The sequence below is a fragment of the Engraulis encrasicolus genome, chromosome 12 (assembly GCF_034702125.1).
Source record: "Engraulis encrasicolus isolate BLACKSEA-1 chromosome 12, IST_EnEncr_1.0, whole genome shotgun sequence".
NCBI classification, from domain to species: Eukaryota; Metazoa; Chordata; class Actinopteri; order Clupeiformes; family Engraulidae; genus Engraulis; species Engraulis encrasicolus.
The window spans coordinates 26579964-26601731 of record NC_085868.1 but is presented as its reverse complement, the minus strand read 5'-3'; the positions used below and the strand labels follow the sequence as shown (position 1 = coordinate 26601731).

The following is a 21768-nucleotide window of genomic DNA, read 5'->3' as shown; positions in this document are numbered from 1 at the left end:
CTGATTATCATCAACTTTCAGATCTCACACCGAGATGTTGGCCTGACTAGAAGCAATGCTGAAGGTGTTGTGTCACTAGGAGGGCATGACCTAGCTACACCTCATTGTCGGTCTTACGTACCACAAGTAATGTTTTCAGACTTCACCACCCACATTCATACCAGGCTGCGTTCTTTACCACTCTGTGTTAGCTGGACGGGGACCAAGATCACCATCTCCTCGTAAGAGCCGCCCGCACCTCATTTTGTCTGATCATCATCGACTTTCAGATCTCACACCGAGATGTTGGTCTGACCAAGAAGATAACGAATAACGTTTCCCAAATGGCCTGGTTAACCCGTCTATGATCGAAACATTACTCCAAATAAAAGTCTTTTGCAAGAAGTGTGCAGATCCTTTCCCGCTCCTACTGGTTAACCTGTCTCCCACGGTTTGCTACTGGTTAAGGCCAGAAAAAGCTGTGCCCAAGTTAAAATCAATAGAATAGTCTCCAGAATGTCTCTTTTTAACTGACAAAGTGGGTGGAGTTCCCAATTTCTCCGGAGCTCAGAAACAATATTTGTATTGCTCCTGGCCTGACTAGAAGCAATGCCGAAGGTGTTGTGTCACTAGGAGGGCATGACCTGGCTACACCTCATTGCCTGGTCTTGCGTACCACAAGTACTGTTTTCAGACTTCACCACCCACATTCATAGCAGGCTGCGTTCTTTACCACTCTGTGTTAGCTGGACGAACCTGCCATGTTGTTGTCAGGATTTGCTGAGAATTTTTTTCAATATATATATATTTTTAGGGGCTTTCATGCCTTTATTTGATAGGACAGTCTGAGATGGTGACAGGAAGCGAGTGGGACAGAGAGACGGGGTGGGGCCGGCCGGACCCGAACGGGGGCCACCGTGGGCATGCAAGCCCAAACATGGGGGGCCCAGCGCGCTGCGCCACAGCGCCCCCCATTTGAGTTGTGGGAACACCTAACGTGTGTGGACACCTCACTTTTCTTGCAATGTCACATTCAGATGAAGAATGAACAGCTCAAAAACACTGTGAATAAAAACGGGAGCCATTCATTCATGTCACCCCATCTTAATCGCATTGTCTCTGTTGGTGTTTGGCGACTGTGTGTGTGTGTGTGTGTGTGTGTGTGTGTGTGTGTGTGTGTGTGTGTGTGTGTGTGTGTGTGTGTGTGTGTGTGTGTGTGTGTGTGTGTGTGTGTGTGTGTGTGTGTGTGTGTGTGTGTGTGTGTAGTCTACAGGACTTGACCATCTACAACCCGGAGCGTACCATTACGGTGCGGGGGGGTGTGGAGGAGTGCTGTAATGCGGAGGTGGAGATCATGAGAAAGCTGAGGGAAGGGTACGAGAATGACATCGCTACCATCAACGTAAGTAGCCCCATCTTTCTGTCTGTCTGTCTGTCTGTCTGTCTGCCTGTCTGCAGTATCTGTCCCTGTCTCCTCTTGCAATGTAGCATGTATCACAAGTGTCAGACTCAGTGATGCGTTGAAATTGTTTACAGCCAAGTGTTTCCAATTGGAGAACGTTTATTCCGGGCATGGTGGCTTGAACTGCTTTGTGATTGTGAATAGATCACCGCCATGTGCGTGTGTGGTTCTATCATCTGTAAGACCTGTGGTTTTTACTTTTCTTCTTATTATAACCAAGTGGAAGGCAGGCTTGAATGTTTATTTTTAAATTGAGGATGTTGAATCAACTCTGGTTTTGTCCTAAAAATGGAGCAAAAGCACTGTTGAAATATTGAAATAAAAAGACTTTTGCACCTACAAACTGAATGCAGAAACCGATCATTTGTAACCTAAAATCTAGTAGGCAGCTAAATTCCATTCAAAGGCTGCTATACACACACTCAGATTGATTTTATATTCAGCCATGTGCATACTGTATATTACAGTAATAGAGGTTCGGTGCCGCAAAGAGCGGTTACCCATGTGTGGTGTATTGACGGCAGTGTGAAAGATGCAATAGATCCGGTTCAGAAAGATGAATGGGGCAGCATTACACCCACGCGGCTCTTTTAGTTTTTTTTCTTTGTTTTTGTGCTACTTCCACAAGTCCTCCTGACCGGCTCAGCACTGTTAAACAAAACAAAACAAAACAAAACATCTTGAGCGATCATGCAGTTACACCCAAATACCAGCCAGCGTACTCCAAACAAAGCCAGACAGAATGTTCCGTCTGCTTCTGCCTCACATGCCTGTAGGTACGGGAGTGTTGATACACATGTGCACACACTCTCCACCCCCTTTCTCTCTTTCTCTCTTTCTTTCTTTCTTTTTTTTCTTTCTTTCTTTCTTTCTTTCTTTCTTTCTTTCTTTCTTTCTTTCTTTCTTTCTTTCTTTCGTTCGCCCTCTCTTGCTATTGCTCTTTCTGATTCGCTGCTCGACTCTCTCTCTCTCTCTCTCTCTCTCTCTCTCTCTCTCTCTCTCTCTCTCTCTCTCTCTGTTGCACTCTGAGCACACCCGCCACTCGAAGGAGTTCTCAGCTGGCAGTTTGCCTTTAGGATGTGTACAAACTTCAGCACATCCATTCCACACACATGCACCTTCCCAACATGTCCTCTCTCTCTCTCTCTCTCTCTCTCTCTCTCTCTCTCTCTCACACGCATACGCACACACACACACACACACACACACACACACACACACACACACACACACACACACACACACACACACACACACACACACACACACACACACACACACACATTCACTCACTCACTTTTCTGAAGGGCCGTGAAGCAGCTGTATCTTGTTTTCCTGCAATATGTCAATGAGGAGGTTATTACGGAGAGCAACATCGTGGACAGAGTGGTTCTATGCCTCAGGGACCCACCGTCTTACACGAAACAAACAGGAGCCAGTCAATAGGACATCGCCACCTAGAGGTTATTTTGTGCAATTAATCAATTATTGAGAGTAATGCTGTGAATGTACTGTTGTTATTACATGGCTTTATATGAACAGCCAATTCCAGGCATGTTGTCTCTCCTGTTCATGCAGTCCATGTGAAAACAGTAATGATCTGTCTCTCTCTCTCTCTCTCTCTCTCTCTCTCTCTCTCTCTCTCTCTCTCTCTCTCTCTCTCTCTGTCTCTGTCTCTGTCTCTCTCTCTCTCTCTCTCTCTCTCTCTCTCTCTCTCTCTCTCTCTCTCTCTCTCTCTCTCTCTCTCTCTCTGTCTCTGTCTCTCTCTCTCTCTCTCTCTCTCTGTCTCTCTCTCTCTCTCTCTCTCTTCATTTTTTCTTTCTTTCTTACTTTCTTTCTCCACCGCTTTCCCTCCTCCTCATCCATTCTGTCCTCTGTCCCCCTCGATCATTGTCATCTTGCTCCGTTTCACTGTCTGCCCTCTCTCCTCAACCCCCCCACCCTCTCTCTTCTCTCCTCTCCTCTCTCCTCTCTCCCTCTCTCTTTGACCTATTCTCTCTCTCTCTCTCTCTCCATCTATCTATCTCTATCTCTCTCTTTCTCTCTCTTCTCTTTGCCACCTCTCTGTTTTCCCCTCTCTTTTTCTTCCCCTCTTCCTCTCTCCCCTCTCCCCCTTCCTTCCTCCGCCTCTCTGCAGCAGCAGACTAATCTGATCCCGGGTTTGAATCTGAATGCCCTGGGCATCTTCTCCTCTGGGGTTCCCCTGCTGCCCTCCTCCGCGGGCCCCCACTCACTACAGGGCCCCGCCTCAGCCGCCGGGTACAACCCCTTTTTGGTAAGAACACACACACACACACACACACGCACACTCACACATACATTCACACCAGGAATGCCGACAGGGGGTGTGGCGGGGGACAAAAGGGTCAGTTGTCCCAGGCCCAGAGAGAGAGGGGTCCCCAGAATTGGGTTCTCATTACATTATGTGTATTGAGTGGGGGGCCCTTTCAGATTACTTTGTCCCGGGCCTGGCAAAAGCTGTCAGCAGCCCTGACATACACTATTCCCCTTCCTGTGTAAGGACACACACACACACACACACACACACACACACACACACACACACACACACACACACACACACACACACACACACACACACACACACACACACACACACACACACACACACACACACTCGCCATGGCGCCCCGCATATGCTGGATAATACAATCTCTTTTCTCACACACTCACACAAACCACTAGGCAAGGCAAGTATATTTGTAAAGCGTATTTCATGCACAGTTGCAATTCAATATGCTTCTCAAAAAATAAAAGTAAAAAAAAAAGAAATCAAGAAAGAACATTAAGACATTAAATAACTACAGTACAACAACTAGCTACAGGACTCTCCTTCAGCTGCACGCACGCACGCACGCACACGCTCACACTCACACTCACGCTCACGCACACGCTCACGCTCACACTCACACTCACACTAACACACACGTTCACGCTCACACACATACTCACGTTTACACACACACAAGCTCACACACACACTCACGCTCACACACAAATGCTCACACACACACATGCACACTAGCATACGGCGTAAGGAAACAAAGTCTGCGCCTTAACTTAGAATCGCGTGTTGCTTGGTGCGACTGCTCACCAAAAATAGTGATACTAAGACAGTCAAAAAAGATGAGGCGCACACAAGGCTTGCAAGTTCAAAATGTGTACTGTGGCCGACAAATTGCAAAAGAAGTCATCGGAAAATAATCGGAAAAGAAGTCATCGGAAAATTGCAAATGAAGACTTCTTTTGCAATTTGTCGGCCACAATACAGATTTTGAACTTGCAAGCCTTGTGTGCGCCTCATCACTAGCATACTCCCACAGACATTGACAGTCATCGAACCATATTGAGTGGCATATAAACACCCATCACCAAAATATATACACAACAGATACACGATACCACCCTCAGGAAATGAGTATCCTGTGTCGCATATAAAGTAGCACACAAACTTAAGTCTAGACATGGACACACACAAGATCTAGTCTAGACATGGGCAACCCCACACCCCCACCCACCCCACTCACCCCTCCCTCCCCAACAACTCTGAGGAACATCAAAACAAAAGTCATATTTATGCAACAAAACAAAAAGCGTAGCCTATAACAAAGTATTCAAAGTTCAAAGTGCTCTGATCATCAATGAATGTTGTCTCTAAAGAATTAGCCCAGGAAGAATGTTTTTTTTTTACAGCCCCCCATTCCAACACATCAGTCACTCGCTCCGCTGAGAATTATGTTAGCAAACGTTATCCTTTACTTGAGCCAACAGCACATAGCAGTGCCCACACATGCCCCGTGAGAACGTGTGAACAGACGAGAAAAAGCAGATACAGTGGATGTTATGCCAAAGCAACGTGTGCTAAAAGGAAAAAGAAAAAGAATACCCCGCCAATCCCCCATAATTTTCCTGATGGCACTAAACACACCCGTTCCGAAGCCACAACACAGCACCACACTCCTGTGTGTGTCTCTTTCCGGGCGCTTTTGAAGTTAATTGTGCAAGCGCACGAGTGCTTGTGTCTGTTTGTGTTTTGTGTGTGGGACTGTGTCGTGTGTGACTGTTGGTTGTGTGTGTGTGGGGGTGTGTGCGTGCGTGCGTGCGTGCGTGTTTCTGTCTGTGCCACAGAGAAAGAACCATAAATAGAGGGGTACAGAGGAAGTGAGACGTGTGTGTGTGTGAGACGTGTGTGTGTGTGTGTGTGTGTGTGTGTGTGTGTGTGTGTGTGTGTGTGTTTGTGTGTTTGTTTCCGTTTCTGTGCGTGCCAGGGAGAAAGAGACAGAAAAGAAGTGGGAAACAAAGGAAGCAATGTGTGTGTGTGTGTGTGTGTGTGTGTGTGTGTGTGTGTGTGTGTGTGTGTGTGTGTGTGTGTGTGTGTGTGTGTGTGTGTGTGTGTGTGTGTGTGTGTGTGTGTGTGTGTGTGTGTGTGTGTGTGTGTGTGTGTGTGTGTGTGTGTGTGTGTGTGTGTGTGTGTGTGTCTGTCTGCACGTGCATGGATGAGTGTGTGCCAAGGCTGTGTGCGCCACAGCTCATCTCTCAACCAGGAAGGGGTTGTATCCGGTGGAGGTTGGTGTGCGTGCGTGCGTGTGTGCGCATGTTCGTTCAGGGGTAGATTACTGGGTGGCCAAGTAGTAGGCCAACTGTAGCTGTTGGACGAGAAGCTCCATTACCTCACTGTGCTGAGGCTGTCGCCTCTGCTTCACCTTAGCCTGAGTGACTGATATCTTTCTGCTAACCACACTTCCACTGTTAGCACACACACACACACACACACACACACACACACACACACACACACACACACACACACACACACACACACACACACACACACACACACACACACACACACACACACACACACACACACACACACACACACACACACACACAGCCACTCTGTTGTATGGCCTGAGTCACACTGGCTGCTTACTGTAGGTGTCACACTGGCTGCTTACTGTAGGTGTGTGCGTGCGTGCGTGCGTGCGTGTGTGTACACTCTTACATGTGTATTTATTTGTGTTCAATTATTTGCGTGAGTGTGTGTGTGTACATCTGTTTGTTTATTTGTGCCATGTGTCTGGTTCTAGTTGATGGGCCACGTGTAAATGTGTCATTCATAAATTAAGTCTAGCTCACCTCCCAGAAATGATGACACGCACAGCTTTCATTGGCAATATGCCTGTCCTTTTTCGGAGCATCGTTGAATGTAACATCATCACCTCCCTCCACTCAAACCTCAGTGCGTGCATGTGAATATTTTAAAAAACTGATATACATTTTTATCAGTATCTGTTTCCATATCCCATTTACTGTATTTACGCAACGTGTATATGATATGAAATCTCAATTTCACAAAATGGCATGGAGCATGGAATCTTGCTATGTGATTGGCCGTTTACCTGGCTCTTAAATGAATGCGTCATCATTTTTAAAAAAAACATTTAGATTTCTTGTTTTATACGTATCCATTCCAGTGGCTATTTCTTGTAAGACATCTCCACTTAAAACTGCCACTGGTTTTCAAAAATGGAGATAAAACTCTGTTTACGTGTAAACAAAGGGCCTAAATGGATAAAAAAAAAAATATGTTTCACAAAAATATCCATGTGAACTGGGTCTGAGTTTCTTACCCTCCCCTCCTTCCTCTCTTCTGTTCCCAGGGTACTTCATCACCGATGGCAGGCCTCTACGGTCCTCCCCCGGTTGGAAACGTACCACACCAACTTCCAGTAAGAAACTTAAGAGGTCCATTAGGCTAGTAATAAATTATGAACTGTTTCGTTTTCAAGGGTAGTAAGAAGAGGTACCTCTTTTGTACCTGACTAGATTGTTACGTGATGTCTGATGAAGGCTGCAAAGGCAAAGTAGCAGAAACTTGTCAGATACAAAACCTAAACCATTTACTGCCTTTGAAAATGAAGCTGTTCAAATATAACTTCCCACAAGTCTTCAAATGTACCCTCCTTTCTTATAGAGGGAATATGAACTATGTTACTCATTCATTGCTTCGTCTTTGCATATAGCACATAAAATATCCCAAGGAAGGTGATTTGCCATTGAGTTGAAATGTATTTTTGCTTGGGGGTTTGCTGTGGTGCACTGCGCTAAGGCACCCTACCATACTGTAGGCATGCATGTTGCTCGCTGAGTCCAACCTGCGTAATATCCCAACCCTTCCCCATCTTTCTCTCACCTCCTCATTTCCCGTCCCATTCGTCACTGTCTTATTTTTTTATTTTTTTTGCTTGAATATAGTACGGTAGCTACTTTTCATTCACTAGTGGAACAAATGTTACTCACCCTCCGTGACAAGATGATACTGTATACTTAAAAGAAATCAGACACCAGCAAGCTTCAGGCATCATTGAGCAGGGCAATAGCTACCTGTGACTCAATACTGTATATGACTCATTACATGTCATCAGAACTTGCTTTGTTATCTACTCTTTGTCATCATGATGAAATTAAACTGGCTCCTTATGCCCTGCGGCGTGTTTGCCATTCTGATAGATCAATATTTATAATTCTCTCCGATCGGTTATTAGATAATATCAAGCTGTGGTGTGTGACTCATTTGTAGCGCCATAAAATCAGTTACTCATGCATTGCACACACATATAGGGCAGCCGACAGAGCAGGACAAATGGGTAGGTTGTCTCTGGCCTAAGGCGAGAGAGGGGCCAGAATTGGGTCCTCATCACATTGTATGTATTGAGAGAGGGGCCCTTTCAAAAGACTTTGTCCTGGGTCCGGCTATAGCTGTCAGCGGCCCTGCACACACATTACAGTTCTGCAGTACAATAGACACACTACGAGAAACGAGTTCTTCCACATTTCCCACCACAGCCCTGCCTCATACGTTAGTCAGTAAACAGCGTTCCCAATGGTACACACAGTTCCAGCCCCAGCCCCAGCTCCAGCCCCACTGTACTAGAACTATTGTGTAACACCGGAGTCACTTGCTACGTTTACATGAGACATTTAATTAGGAATAAATTCACTTAAATTCTGAATAAAGCTTAATTCCACTTTGAAAACGTCTTGTAAACACCTTTTAATTCGTAATTAAAGGAAAGATCAAAGTAGACGCGATGGAACTATTTAATTCTGAATTATCAATTCAGAATTGAAAACATCATGTAAACGTAGTGATTGGCGTGTTTAGTAGCTGTCAGGTGGTGCAATCACAGCTAATGCCACTCTGATATGGTTGTTTTTTTTTAATACAAAAACTTCCAGTAAATGGCAACAATTTGTACACTTAATTGATGTACCAACTTCAGACAATAGTGAGATTAGCTGTGGTTGGGCCACCCAGCCCCACTGCACTAAAACTACCTGAACACGTTCAGCTGAATGGCCGTACAGTGACTACAGATGTGCGCAACCAAATAGAAAAGGTATCCTTCCCTGGCAATATTCTTAGATAATAGTGTGCTTTTTTCATACACGTGTTTTATTCAAAGCTCAAACTACCTGCAGTACAATCTGGATAAAACATGGGTTGTTTTGTATCATCAGTCAATTTTTGTCATGAACATGAGTAAAGGGCAGATGCACAAAAAGTTTTTTAGATCCAGCTCTTCTTCATAGCAGGACGTTCTGAAAATAAAGAATGTAGCCCCTTAATGCACGCCGTACCATCTGAGGCACGCTGTAATATAGTCACTGAAAGGTTAATTACCATAGTACTATGACATAACATTGGGCCTTTAGTAATGCACTACTACTCAGTCATTGTCATTCTGGTAACAACAAATTTATAGTGCCGTGTTTTAGCGGGTCAATTGATCTTATTAAAACCTTAACACCTCATAGAATTAGGGCAAGGCTTTAGAAAGTTGCTGTTTGTTTACTGTCAGATAGCAGCTTAAGAGAAACAGATTAAGTTTACAAAATCATTTCCCTGGTGAACTTATTGTGTGCGTGTGTTTGCATGTGTGTGTGTACACTAGGGCTGTAACGATATTGTACCGAGAAATCGCGAGTCATGATACTATATCGCGATACAAGGAGGCAGTATCGTGATACGCCCTTTCAAAGTTTTGTTACCCATCCGTCCACAAAACAATGACATGATATGAAGTGATAGTGCTTCCAAGTTTAAAATCATCATCATTATTATATTTAAACTTTTTAAAATTGTTAGAAGCCTCTTGTAACCTATTCGACCTATAAACTATAACGTAATTTTATTTTATAATGTTGGCAAATGTGAAATCGTGGGGTGTATCGAACCGTAGGTAAAAAATCGTGATACGAAACGAATCTTGAGTTGAGTGTATTGTTACAGCCCTAGTGTGCACGTGTTAAAAAGTATACATTTCACATGTTCCTTCAGATGCTGGAGCAGGAGGTGACGTACCTGTACATCCCTACCCAAGCGGTGGGCGCTCTCATTGGGAAGAAGGGCCAGCACATCAAGGAGCTGGCCCGCTTTGCCGGAGCCTCCATCAAGGTACACTGGCTGCTTCTGAACTTGCCAAAGCTGTAAAGCAGAATCCCTTCATCACGGTACAGCTGCCTTTTAGCCTCTCATGCAGATAGAGCCAATTCTCTCTTTGCTAAAAAAATAAAATGAGACCTCAACTATATAACAACCACATTGCTGTGACAATACCGAAAGTCCTAAGTAACAGACTGAGACATGGTCATTATCGTTTTTGTAACGGTAATGGTAAAACAAAGGTTGTACACGAAGAGTTTGAACTTACTATAGATGTTAAGCAAAATCTCACACACTGGCAATTTCACATACATTTATTTGGTCACAGGTTTTGGTCACAGTAAAGTTATTAAAACTGACCTCTAAAGGGTTGGCATGACCTCAACATTGTAATAAATAGATGCATGCTGTCAAGGTTTGCTACCATCTATACCTACATCAAGCTAGCCGCTTTTGAACTACGGATATTGAAAATGCTAAATAGCTTAAGCACCTGCTGCTGTTGTATAATCAGGCCATTATGATTATGTAACTGTTATGAAATGGTTGCAAATTTATTCTGCTGTTTTGTTTATTTATTCTGCTGCTTTGAAATGGGAGTACTTCAATTTTCCCCTATTTTTTGTTTCATCTTTTTTGTTTTCTTGTCCTGTCTGTAGATTGCCCCGGCAGATAGCCCAGACTCATCAGAGAGGATGGTGATCATTACGGGACCTCCAGAAGCACAGTTTAAGGTGAAGCTCAGCTAAACACCTCATGGGATGATCATGCATTTTTTTCACAGTTTCCCATCACAGCTCCTTTGAAAGGAGCACTCCTGCCAATTTCAATATGCTGTTTATTGCTCACGTTACCCTTGACTTGTCAGTACCCGCTGATGCCGCATTTTTCGGCTCAGCCCTTTCCGAGATCTGAGTTATTCTAATGGGGGCAGATTTTGTTTACATGTTAATTTTTTTTTTTTTTTTTACATAGGTCTACTCCAAATATTTTCCCAAAAGCTATCGCTGTATGCTAGGTATTGCATAACCTTTTGGGTGTTTTTGGGACTAAATCGAGATGTTTATTTCAAATGTGAACAAACACCTGCCTCCATTACAATGACCAGGATCTCGGAAAAGGCTGAAGGAAAAAAAAAAAGAATCTCGTGTACTGACAACTCCAGGGTAGTGTGAACATTACAACTGCATGTTGAAATTGGCTGAAGTTATCCTTTAAGTATTGAAGACAGGGGGCTTTTAGTGGTGCATGGAGAACTTCTTGATCCGCAAATATACGCATACATGTAAATGAGATATCTTGTACATACGTTTTGGTGGGTATGATTGTACCCTTTCTACTGTAATGCCCTTTGACCCCTGATGATGTTTGACCTTTGACCCATCCACCTACTGTACGTACCAAAGAGTCGTCTAGTAGAGTAAGATATCCCAAACTCCGCCCACCCAATGCAAAGGAGTGTGCTCAAGTTTGGTCTCCTAAGGGGGCGTTGCCCCTCCGTCTTCTCTTTCTGTGGCGTTTGGTGACGGTTTGTATTAGATGTACATCTACAGTGCCAAGGGAACTCCGATTATTCTCAACCTAAAGTCTCCAAAGGTCTCCTAAAGGGGCGTTCGCCTGACGTCACGGGGATGCAGGAAAAGTGTGGGCTTGGTTTACCTTACACTAATAGGAGGATCTTTGACTGTACCGCATCAGGCTCAGGGCCGTATCTTCGGGAAGCTGAAGGAGGAGAACTTCTTCACGGCCAAGGAGGAGGTGAAGCTGGAGACTCAGATCAAAGTGCCCTCCTGTGCAGCCGGACGCGTCATCGGGAAAGGAGGCAAAACGGTATGAACTTATTTATTTTCCTCTTTTTCTCTTTTTCTCTTTTTCTCTCTCTCTCTCTCTCTCTCTCTCTCTCTCTCTCTCTCTCTCTCTCTCTCTCTCTCTCTCTGTGCTTGTGGTATATTTTCGCCTCAAAGCACTAACTGAGCTTGTCTCTCAAACCCTTCAAAAGTCGACACAAAAGTCATTCATTTCAAAAACAACCTGTCTTTGCCATAACCAAATGTCACTTAAGACCAACAGTCATAAAATGTTGATGACATGGACATAATGTTTATGACACATGCAAAACTGTCATGACTATTATGACACTGTAATGACATGCTTATGACACCAGCGTCAAGTAAAGTGTTAGCAAAAAAACAAATGCAGTCGGGGTTTGCATCTGAGCTCTTCACATGTCCATGCACTCAGCATTGACTGAGCTCTCTGCTGCCATCTGCAGGTGAATGAGCTTCAGAACCTCACCAGTGCTGAGGTCATCGTTCCTCGGGATCAGACGCCAGACGAGAACGACGAGGTGTTTGTGAAAATCTTTGGACATTTCTTCGCCAGTCAGGTAATGGAGAAGCTAACACAACTGGGGTTACTGATAAACTGCATATGTGTTTAACTCCTGTCCACAGAAATGGCAGTAGCCTGATCTTGGGTAGCCCTAATTTGATGTTTCTTACTTATTTTTTTATTTTATTTTATTTTATTAACAACTTCTTTACATTCACTGGTCGTACAAATAATTGAAATGAAATTTAGTTTGCTTCATTTGAGTTCTCCAATGAACATGTGATGTGCACACGATAAAGAATATGCACGTATTCCACCCTAATCTAATGAACGGACGTCTGTACTGTATTTCTGTTTGTTTTCGCGGACAGACTGCACAGAGAAAAATCCGAGAGATCATCCAGCAAGTGAAACAGCAGGAGCAGAAGCAGCATCAGCCCCCTCCTCCTCCGCCACCTGCCCAGCAGCAGTCGAAGTGAGCTGCCTGGGGCCTGCGCTGCCTACTGTATGGCCAACGACCGACCACCCAGCAGGCCATGAATGTACTGTTCTTCCCTCAGCTCCTGGAGTCTGGAGTCTGGACAAGGCAGGAGGGAGACGAGACGAGGAGAGACAGAGACAGACTGATAGTGTGACAGAGACATACATGCATACAAACATACAGAGAGACAGAGAGAGAGCGAGAGAGGAAGGAGGAGTTTGCGGCAGATGACCACGCGCCACTGGGGCGGAGAGAACCAAACCAAACCAAAGAGCCTCATATGGAATGTTCTGGAAAAGGCGGGAAACCGGAGAAGCACGGCACTGAAGAGCGGAGAAGAAGGAGGAGGAGTAGAGAAAAAAAAACATGGCCAGAAACTGTCAAACTGTACTGTTATGAGCAGGGTAAACAGAGACACTGACAGAAAATTGTATATATATATATGTATATATTTATACATATGTGTGTATATATGTATACATTTACACATATATGTGTATGTAGATATTTATACATATATGTGTATATATATTATTTTCTTACCGTGTTGTGGCCATTGTTGGACTCCTCACAGATCGGCCACTTGGAGGTGGCTGCTGGGACGTGCTCAGCAGTTTTGGAGTATAGTTCTCTCTGAGGAGAGGAACTTCCGTTTACCTGTAGAGCATTTTTAATAATGCTTTTAAGTGTGTGTGTGTGTGTGTGTGTGTGTGTGTGTGTGTGTGTGTGTGTGTGTGTGTGTGTGTGTGTGTGTGTGTGTGTGTAGGGAGTGTGCACTGCACACACACTTGTGAGAAACTCTGTGAAAGAATTGCGTTTTAATCATAGACGGACCTGTGGAAATATTGAGGTCGGTACGCTTTCAACAGAGTATAGAATAACCATAGAATAACTACAGTGGTCAAAAGGCTTAACTAGGTTCTCAGAGCTATGATGAGTAGTAAGTATCTCAAAATTCAAATTAGGTCTAAACTTTAGCTGCAGTTGTAAGCTGTTAAAGTGTTTTTTCTTCCCATAACAAAATTAGTTGCTTTAAAAGTGAGTAAAAAAAAATGTTCGCATTGAAATGGTAAATGTGACAAGCCAGTGTAAAGTTGTTTCTAGCACATTTGCCAACATTGAGATCGCAGATGTTCGTCCATCTTAGAAACATCGCTAACACTTTACTTGACGCCGGTGTCACAAGCATGTCATTGCAGTGTCATAATAGTGTTATGCATGTGTCATAAACATTATGTCTATAACCGAATGTCACTTAAGGCCAACAGTCATAAAATGTTTATGACATGGACATAATGTTTATGACTTCTCTATGACTGTGTCATGACACTATTATGACACTGTAATGACATGCTTATGACACCGGCGCCAAGTAAAGTGTTACCGAAACATCTACTTTGTATTTGGCTTTGTTTCACACTTCATACTGTAGGTTAGCAACATGTACGCCCCATGGATTCTGACTGCTGGCTTAGTTGCCTGGAAACACTAGCAAAGAAGGCATTGTCTTTCGATCAGAGGTGTCAAAAGTAAAAGTAAAAGTAAAAAAAAGAAACACAGTTTCCTTCCAACACAAGTAACTTATCTGAGTAACCAGTATACCTGTGTACTTGTCTTGTGATCAGCTAACTCTGCACTGGTTGGATCAAGTTTGTGGTGGGTCCTTGTTAGGTTTTCTGTGTTTTTCAGTAACAACACAGTCTATCTATCTCATTAGGTACAATGGTGTAAATGGTGAAACAGCTATGTAATGCCATGTGCTAGTGTTGTAATTACACCACAAAAGTACTTTTCCTTTTACTTTTGACACCTCTGCTTTCGATTTACCTGGTTATTAGTCATTGAAGAGAGACTGTTAACAAATAGTGTCTTTTTTTCAAATATAAGAAGAGGCATACGTAAGGTAAAAGAAGATATTATAGGCTGCCAGATCTATCAGAAACTGAAATGGCTTAACGGTTCTTCTGACTGATTATGCAGATTTAATAGTCACCTGTTAGGTGGCGTTTACTCATCTAAAGGCTGGTTTTTGACACTCTGAATGTATGGTGAGCCACTGCCTTTACACAATATGAAAAAGACATCAAGATTTGCGAAAGGTAGAAAACCTCTTGCCGCAAAAGGGTGTTCGTTCCCTGCCCCTCGCACTTGTCTCCCTCTCTCTCTCAGCCGTCGATGTGTGGGGTCTGCCGCAAGGACCCTCTCTCTTTTTCGATGTTGCAAAAAGCTCTGCCACTCCGGCCCCTGGCCTGACGCCACTGATGGGTAACCTGGATTCAGCCTCTGAGTCCAGCTTGCCCATCTTTGCCATTAACCTGCCCTGTCAACAGTTCCCTGTCCCTATCGCCTCCCCTGTCCTCTATGCCCTGTCCCCAGGTCTTACCCCCCACCCCCCATCACCTGCCCTGCCCTGCCCTGCCCCTTCCCCCAAGACAGCAGTAGCACACACAGCCTTCTCTACGCCACCGTGGGTGTTTGTGTTTGTATATTTATATTATAGATAGGAAGAGTGGTGAAATATTTATTGAAATGTAGATGACAAAATATTAACGTGAGCAAAAATCAGTTGGCCCTCGTTTGGTTTTGGATTATGTTTTTTTTCTTCTTTTGTTTGCAAGGTTGATTTTGTTTTCCCCTCGTAATCTACTTTTAGGAGACAGTCTGGGGGTTTTAAAGTAACATTATTGATTTGGTAAAGCATCCAAAGAGAAATTAAAGAGACTATTAAGATGAATAGTATGTCATTAAAATGATGATGGATAACTTATCTTTGGCCTATAATGTCACCGGAAAGGCCATGTGAAAATACATTTTGTTTAAGTCTATTTCTCCCCCCCACAACAGATTATCAGGTAGTTATATAAAGTTATATATGGGTGATGTGGATGTTTTATTTCCCATAAAAAGACCATCCTAGCATCCAACAGCCTAAGCAACCAACCACCATGCTGGAATGTGAGCAGAGCATCGTTATCTCAGCATGCTTATCTACCATTGGCCAAATGTGAGCAGCGCATATGTCAGTAAAGTGGTTTGTGACTGGTCAAAAAAAGGAGAAAGGAAAAAACCTGCGCATTTTATTATAACACTCTACCTCAAACATCAGGGTACCTCAGTCCAATATTTTATTTTTTCCTTATTTTGGATATTTTGTATACCTTTGGAAAGCTCATGAGTAATGAGCAAGTTTTTTTTATTTTTTTAAATAAATGATAATGGCTACAAAAAGAGGAGATATTAGCTGGAGTCTTCAACAACAACCTATGCTACTCATTCAAACATGGATTCAAACATGGAGTTCAAAAGATCCTGCAATCTTCTCATCTGCACCGTACTTAATAGAGTCTGCAGATCACTTCTTAATATTGAGGAGAACTTCATGTGCTGACCAGGACGTGTTGCTCAAAATAAAAAAAATATGTATGCCATCACTTGGAAATAACCTAGATATTTATCGTCTCAAGGCTGATGTCAACAAAATACAAACAAACCTCATGGCTGCAATGATATTTTGAGAAAAAAATAATTGGGTAACACTTAACTTGATGCCGGTGTCATAAGCATGTCATTACAGGGTCATAATAGTGTCATAATAGTGTTATAGACAGCCATAACCGAATGTCACTTAAGGCCAACAGTCATAAAATGTTTATGACCTGGACATAATGTTTATGACTTATCTATGACTGTGTCATGACACTATTATGACACTGTAATGACATGCTTATGACACCGGCGTCAAGTAACGTGTTACCTATATTTGGGTAAGGAGGAGGTGTGCACACTCTCTACCCGAGTCAGCCCTTGACATGAACATCAACAAACTGTGTTTTCAGATATTCAGCATTATTATCATATACCTAGTTCTCCCTGCTGGACTTTCTCAAGTCATGTGATCCATTCTGTCACTGTGTGCCGATGATATGGGAGCCCAGTCCATTCTGAGGTAGTTTGGTCATGTAAAAAAAGGGCTTGTTTTTCCCCACTGTATTCCAGCCTACCCTTGTCTATTTCAAGCCACGTTAGAACATAACAGTAGCTAAATAAGATTGGCATATGGTTCTCTTCTTTCTGCTGTTTTATTAGTTTAGGAGTTAAAAAAAAACAATCACATGTCTATTCTTCTTTTTTTTGTGGTGTTTCTCAAAATATTTCTTAACAAAAAACACTGTTATTCTAGCAGTCGGGTCAGTTTTCCTACTCTTTGGTTCACAGGCGTTCGAAAAAAAAAAAAGAAATAATAGCATACCCATTGTCATATTTTTATTTAGTTTGTGGGTCAGGTAGTCGTAGAATATCATATACACTGAGTGTCACCATGGGGTTATCTGGTTCCATTTTGGTTTCTTCTCAGCATCTACATCTGAAGAGCTCTTTTCCAAAACGAGATATCCACCATTTTTGACTTTTTTTACATTTTAATATTGGAATTGACTGTTAAGAAGTCCAATCATCTATGTTTGACTTCTTGCCATTCAAATGTTTTGAGAACATACTTTTACACCTCTATAAAAATGCATTTTGCAATTCAATTCAATGGAATGTCAATACAAAAATGTCAAAAATGTCCTAACATTCTACAAAATGGATATGTCTCATTTTGGAAAAGAGCTCTTCGTATCATCTCAGATTAAAACGAACAGGAGGGCCAGGGAAAGGAGCATGTTGAGGTGGAGTTTGTATTCTGTCAAGTCATTATCTAACCTTGTGTCCTCTCCTTGTGCTTGCACTTCACTGTAGCCTCACCTCTGTGGAGAAAACAATAAAGTTTCTCTGCTGTCAGCATGGGCACAACAATTTTTGGAGGGAACTTTTCCCCATTCAACATCTCGACTGCAAATGAGGAAAGGACCTTTCAATTGTAATTTTGCAAGATATTGAGAATAAAACTTCTATCTCAATGATCACAAGCCAGAGGAGAGGATGGGAGGTTAGATGTTGAGTTGGACCTTGTACTGTTCCTCCTCAAGGCTTCTCCCCCCCTCCCACTGTCACCTTCACTGAAGACCCAACACAACTGGCTGCCTTGAGTGTCTGTCACATAGCTCTCACCCAATCACATTCCAGAAGCTGGAGTCGGTAGGAGGTGAGATGGAATTTGTAACAGCTCAAAGCTCAGGGAAGAGTTGGAGATTAGGAGGTCTATGGAGATGCTTATGCCTTATTGGTGATGGTCAGGATTTCAGTGTGGAATTAGTGGGTTAAAAATACATGTGTAACTGCCGACCGACCCGGATAATATCAGCAATAAAGAGTCTTTAAAAACTATATCTCGTCTACTGCTTTTGTGTTGTTTTTTTCAGTTGGAAGCTAGTTTTCTTTAGGCCTGTTTAAAATGGTCTAGCCTGCTTCATTCCACTACATCTGACACCATAGTGACTCACTTGTGACACAGGGATATGGGGTAAAGGTATTTCGTTTTACCACATTATAGTTCAGTATCTGGTGAATTCTCCAAAATCACCATTTCATCACCCATGTCTTACCAATTAGGTGCAGATGGGACTGCCACCTACAGTATTCGACTCACTTTTTACTTTTAGAGAAACAAAACAAAAACCCTCACCAACATTATAACAACATGACTTTGACATTAGGGAAAGTAACAGATTTGTTGTTGCCATTTTGTTGACACAATCGTAGAGGTTCTGTGTGAAAAGGTTAAATCTGCTTCTAGCCAGCCACATAATTTCAAAAAACAAGCATTTTCTCCAAGAGGACGTTGGTTTTGCTTCCCACAAATGTCCAATGATGATTGCAATGATGTCAGCAGTTTATGAACAAATCCCTTTATTTAAATAATGTTCTATAAAGCCATTGCACTTTCAAGAATCCAGTAAGACTTGACTCGGTACACATACAATTATTTAAATCTGCAGGGCAGGATGCAAGGTCACAATTTGAGCACATCACAATTCAAGCCTATAACTCCCATTATAAAATCTAAATGAACACCAACTCACCTTAAGTTAATCTGCTACCAAGAGAGGCATTTTTGTTTCACTAAAACAGATGAAAGGTAAGCACATATAAATTATTACATTTTAAAAAAAAGTTTTGCTCTGAGGAGTAATGAGATAATAACTTATAATTATTTTGTTGCAATACAAGACAAGACCAGTGATTGTCATGGGACAGAGTGAGGGATGCTTGAGATACATGGGATGGATTCTTTCCAACCCACTGCACTTGACATTAAGCGTTTATCAGTGGAAGCTCTTGCCTTGCACCACTTACTGTATAGGACTAAGAACGTGCATTAGGCTGCTTATCGTCACTGTTTGTTGCATAGTAAGTGCGATGCAGGAATACATTGCCATGTTTTGAGTTTCAATGCTTTCAAATATTTACCTAGCCTGGCAAGACAGGCTATAACATGAAATGTACAGTCTTGGCCTGCACCATAGGCAAAGCTGTGACATGTTAACGGTTGCTGTTCATTGCATTGTCACTTTGTTACACCCATCCCATTGACTCACTACACAAATTCAAAACTACATAGTGTTGTACAGGAAAGATCCATTAACGGCTCAGCTATGATTATCCTCTATGGTGTGAGGCTAGATCAACCAGCCAGGCAAAAAAAATTCTGCTGGCATGGTTGTTCTGGTAGTTTACTAGACTAATACAGACCAGTATGTCACTCAAAAATACAGTACGTATTGATAATGAACTGAAATGACAGTTCCTGATTTACCATGGCTGTGTGGGTTTAAGGTCAAGGTACCCCCCGAAAAATCCCTGATGGCCTGCTTATGTGGCTCTATGGCATCTGTTTAAAAAAAAAGCTGCCTCAGATTTGCAGACACAAAATGCTCCTTACTGACTGTGATCAAACTTAAACTGCACAGCTTCCACACAGTGGCACCATATAACATTGCACTTATTATTATAACAAACAAATATCACTGACACATTGTACAAGGGGGCTTAGACATAAGCGACAGCATGTTATTGCTTCTGTAAACCACACATAAACAAGAGAAAATACCACAAAACAAGAGAAATAATGAGTACCATCAACCCACAGGGCCAACAAGAAGAGCGTTTCACACAGCAGGTTCTGTAGGTGCTAGACTTAGAGGCCAATTCACTGACAGCACACACAACAGGTTTATGTCTGGTGCATGGCCGTAACTACCATTGAGGACACAGAGGTCATGTCCTCTGTATTTTTTAATTCAGTAATATAAAATGTATCTATGATGAAAATCGATATATGATCAACAATGATAAATCCTCAAGGTAGTGATTAATGAAAACGAACTTGAGAGTTTGACTGAAGTGTTCGAAGCTTTCTAAATGTACAGTATGCAGTACAGCACACAGTATTTGACCCCGGTATTTGAAAATGTCTGGTTACGGCCCTGGTCTGGTGTACCAATTACGACATGACGGACCACGCTTGGCTGCGATAATGACTACGGGTAATAGCCTGTCTTCTGCCGTGATTAAATAAGCCAGCCAACTGTAGCTCCCCTCACAAAGCACAAGACAGATTATTTGTTATGGATTCACCCGGTTGGCAAAGCGTAAACATCTGTTGATGGGTGACGTCTTAATCGGCCGCATCATTACCGCGCCGTCGGGCTAATTGAATCTGCTTAGTGGTTTGTGGAGTGTTGTGTTTGCACAACAAGGCAACACACACAAATGACAGCACCTGCATGCCACCATGGCACAGACGGACGTCTGTTTCTGCAGACTTCACAACAGCTGGGCTAGTGCCATGGGGCCATGGGCCCCACGCTCCCTCCGCACATTAGAGGAGACGAGCACATTATGCTATTATCATTATTCTCACATTTTTTGGGGGGCTATATTGATCTGAGTTGCAATTATTTGCAGCAATGACTACTGTGTGCTTCCTTTTAAAAGCAAATCTGTGCCGTTTAAGCCCCTGGGTGTACAAAAATTAAGCAAATGGTTATGGGTAGATCTGGGGTGCATTTCTGAAAAGTGCAGTTGTTAGCAGTTAGCAACTTCAGAAATTGCATTGCAAACAACAAAGTAGCTAACATAGTTAGCAACTACGCTTTCCAGAAATGCACCCCTGGACTGAGGTGGCCCTGGGCCTCTCAGCTACAGGTTGCTAGAGGCTCTGTGGAAGGCAAAATTCATGCAAATTACATTCACGGCATCATAATTCCAAGATAGGAATTAAGGATAACATATCTGTAAACTGTATGTGTATGGGGGGGTGTGAGGTGAGTATGAACAAGATTTCAAAGTGTACTCGACACAGCAGACCAATTTTTCAATGCTACATCTTGTCAGAGTTGTTTATGATTTTTCACTGATTCCGCCAAGAGACTTGGCTCCGCACTACATAAATACGGAATGAAATGGTAGTATTATGGGATGGTCAGGACCAGACTAGGGCCCCCTAGGCTGTAGCCACATCTATGTATGCTTTGAATTAAAACAGGAGTTTGAGTTTAGAAAGCCCTCTTATGGCAGCGCTGGTGTACTGCAGTGCATACATGGCCAGATTCTCACATAGACAAGGTATCAGTGCCAATTTAAATAAGTCAAGAGCACCATCTATTGCACAGGCTCACCTGAATAACACAACAAACAAAATCAATACACTAGCAAGTTTTAGCAACATATTAAGACTCATTTAAAGATTCGGTATAGCAGGTTCTCCCCAAGAGGTACAGATGCGCACAGTTTGACCTGATCCTACAGTATTTCACAGATGTATGCGACACTATATAAGCACACCACTGGTTATATCAGAGACAGTAGATCAGGAGACGGTTCATAAGGAGTTATACCGGGATCAATATGGTGTAAGGTTCTTTATTTATATATTTTTTTGGTCTTTTTTACTTTATTAATGACAGTGTAGTGAAGGTGGTGACAGGAAGCGAGTGGGGAGAGAGAGATGGGGAAGGACCGGCAAAGGACCCGGACAGGGAATCGAACCTGGGTGGGCCGAATAGCGGACGGGTGCCCTACCGTTAGGCCACGGTAGGGCCTATATTAGCCAGGCCGTGCCCTCCTAGGGACGCAACAGCTTCAGCGTTGCTACCAGTCAGG

The 21768-nt window shown here is 42.9% G+C and overlaps 1 protein-coding gene across 3 annotated transcripts in view; it reads left to right on the top strand.

Annotated features, from left to right (window-relative positions):
• Positions 1-17991, top strand: part of LOC134459479 (insulin-like growth factor 2 mRNA-binding protein 2) — a 71769-nt gene extending 53778 nt beyond the window's left edge. The window contains exons 9-16 of one of the 3 annotated variants that reach the window (XM_063211843.1): positions 1246-1381; positions 3582-3716; positions 7126-7194; positions 9807-9923; positions 10571-10645; positions 11610-11741; positions 12184-12297; positions 12614-17991. In XM_063211843.1, the coding sequence (XP_063067913.1) occupies positions 1246-1381; positions 3582-3716; positions 7126-7194; positions 9807-9923; positions 10571-10645; positions 11610-11741; positions 12184-12297; positions 12614-12721 (886 nt within the window). In that variant the 3' untranslated portion in view covers positions 12722-17991. Of the gene's footprint in view, positions 1-1245; positions 1382-3578; positions 3717-7125; positions 7195-9806; positions 9924-10570; positions 10646-11317; positions 11742-12183; positions 12298-12613 lie in introns of those variants that run through there. The other 2 variants (XM_063211842.1, XM_063211844.1) reach the window with 2 other exon arrangements.
• Positions 17992-21768: the final 3777 nt, after the last annotated feature.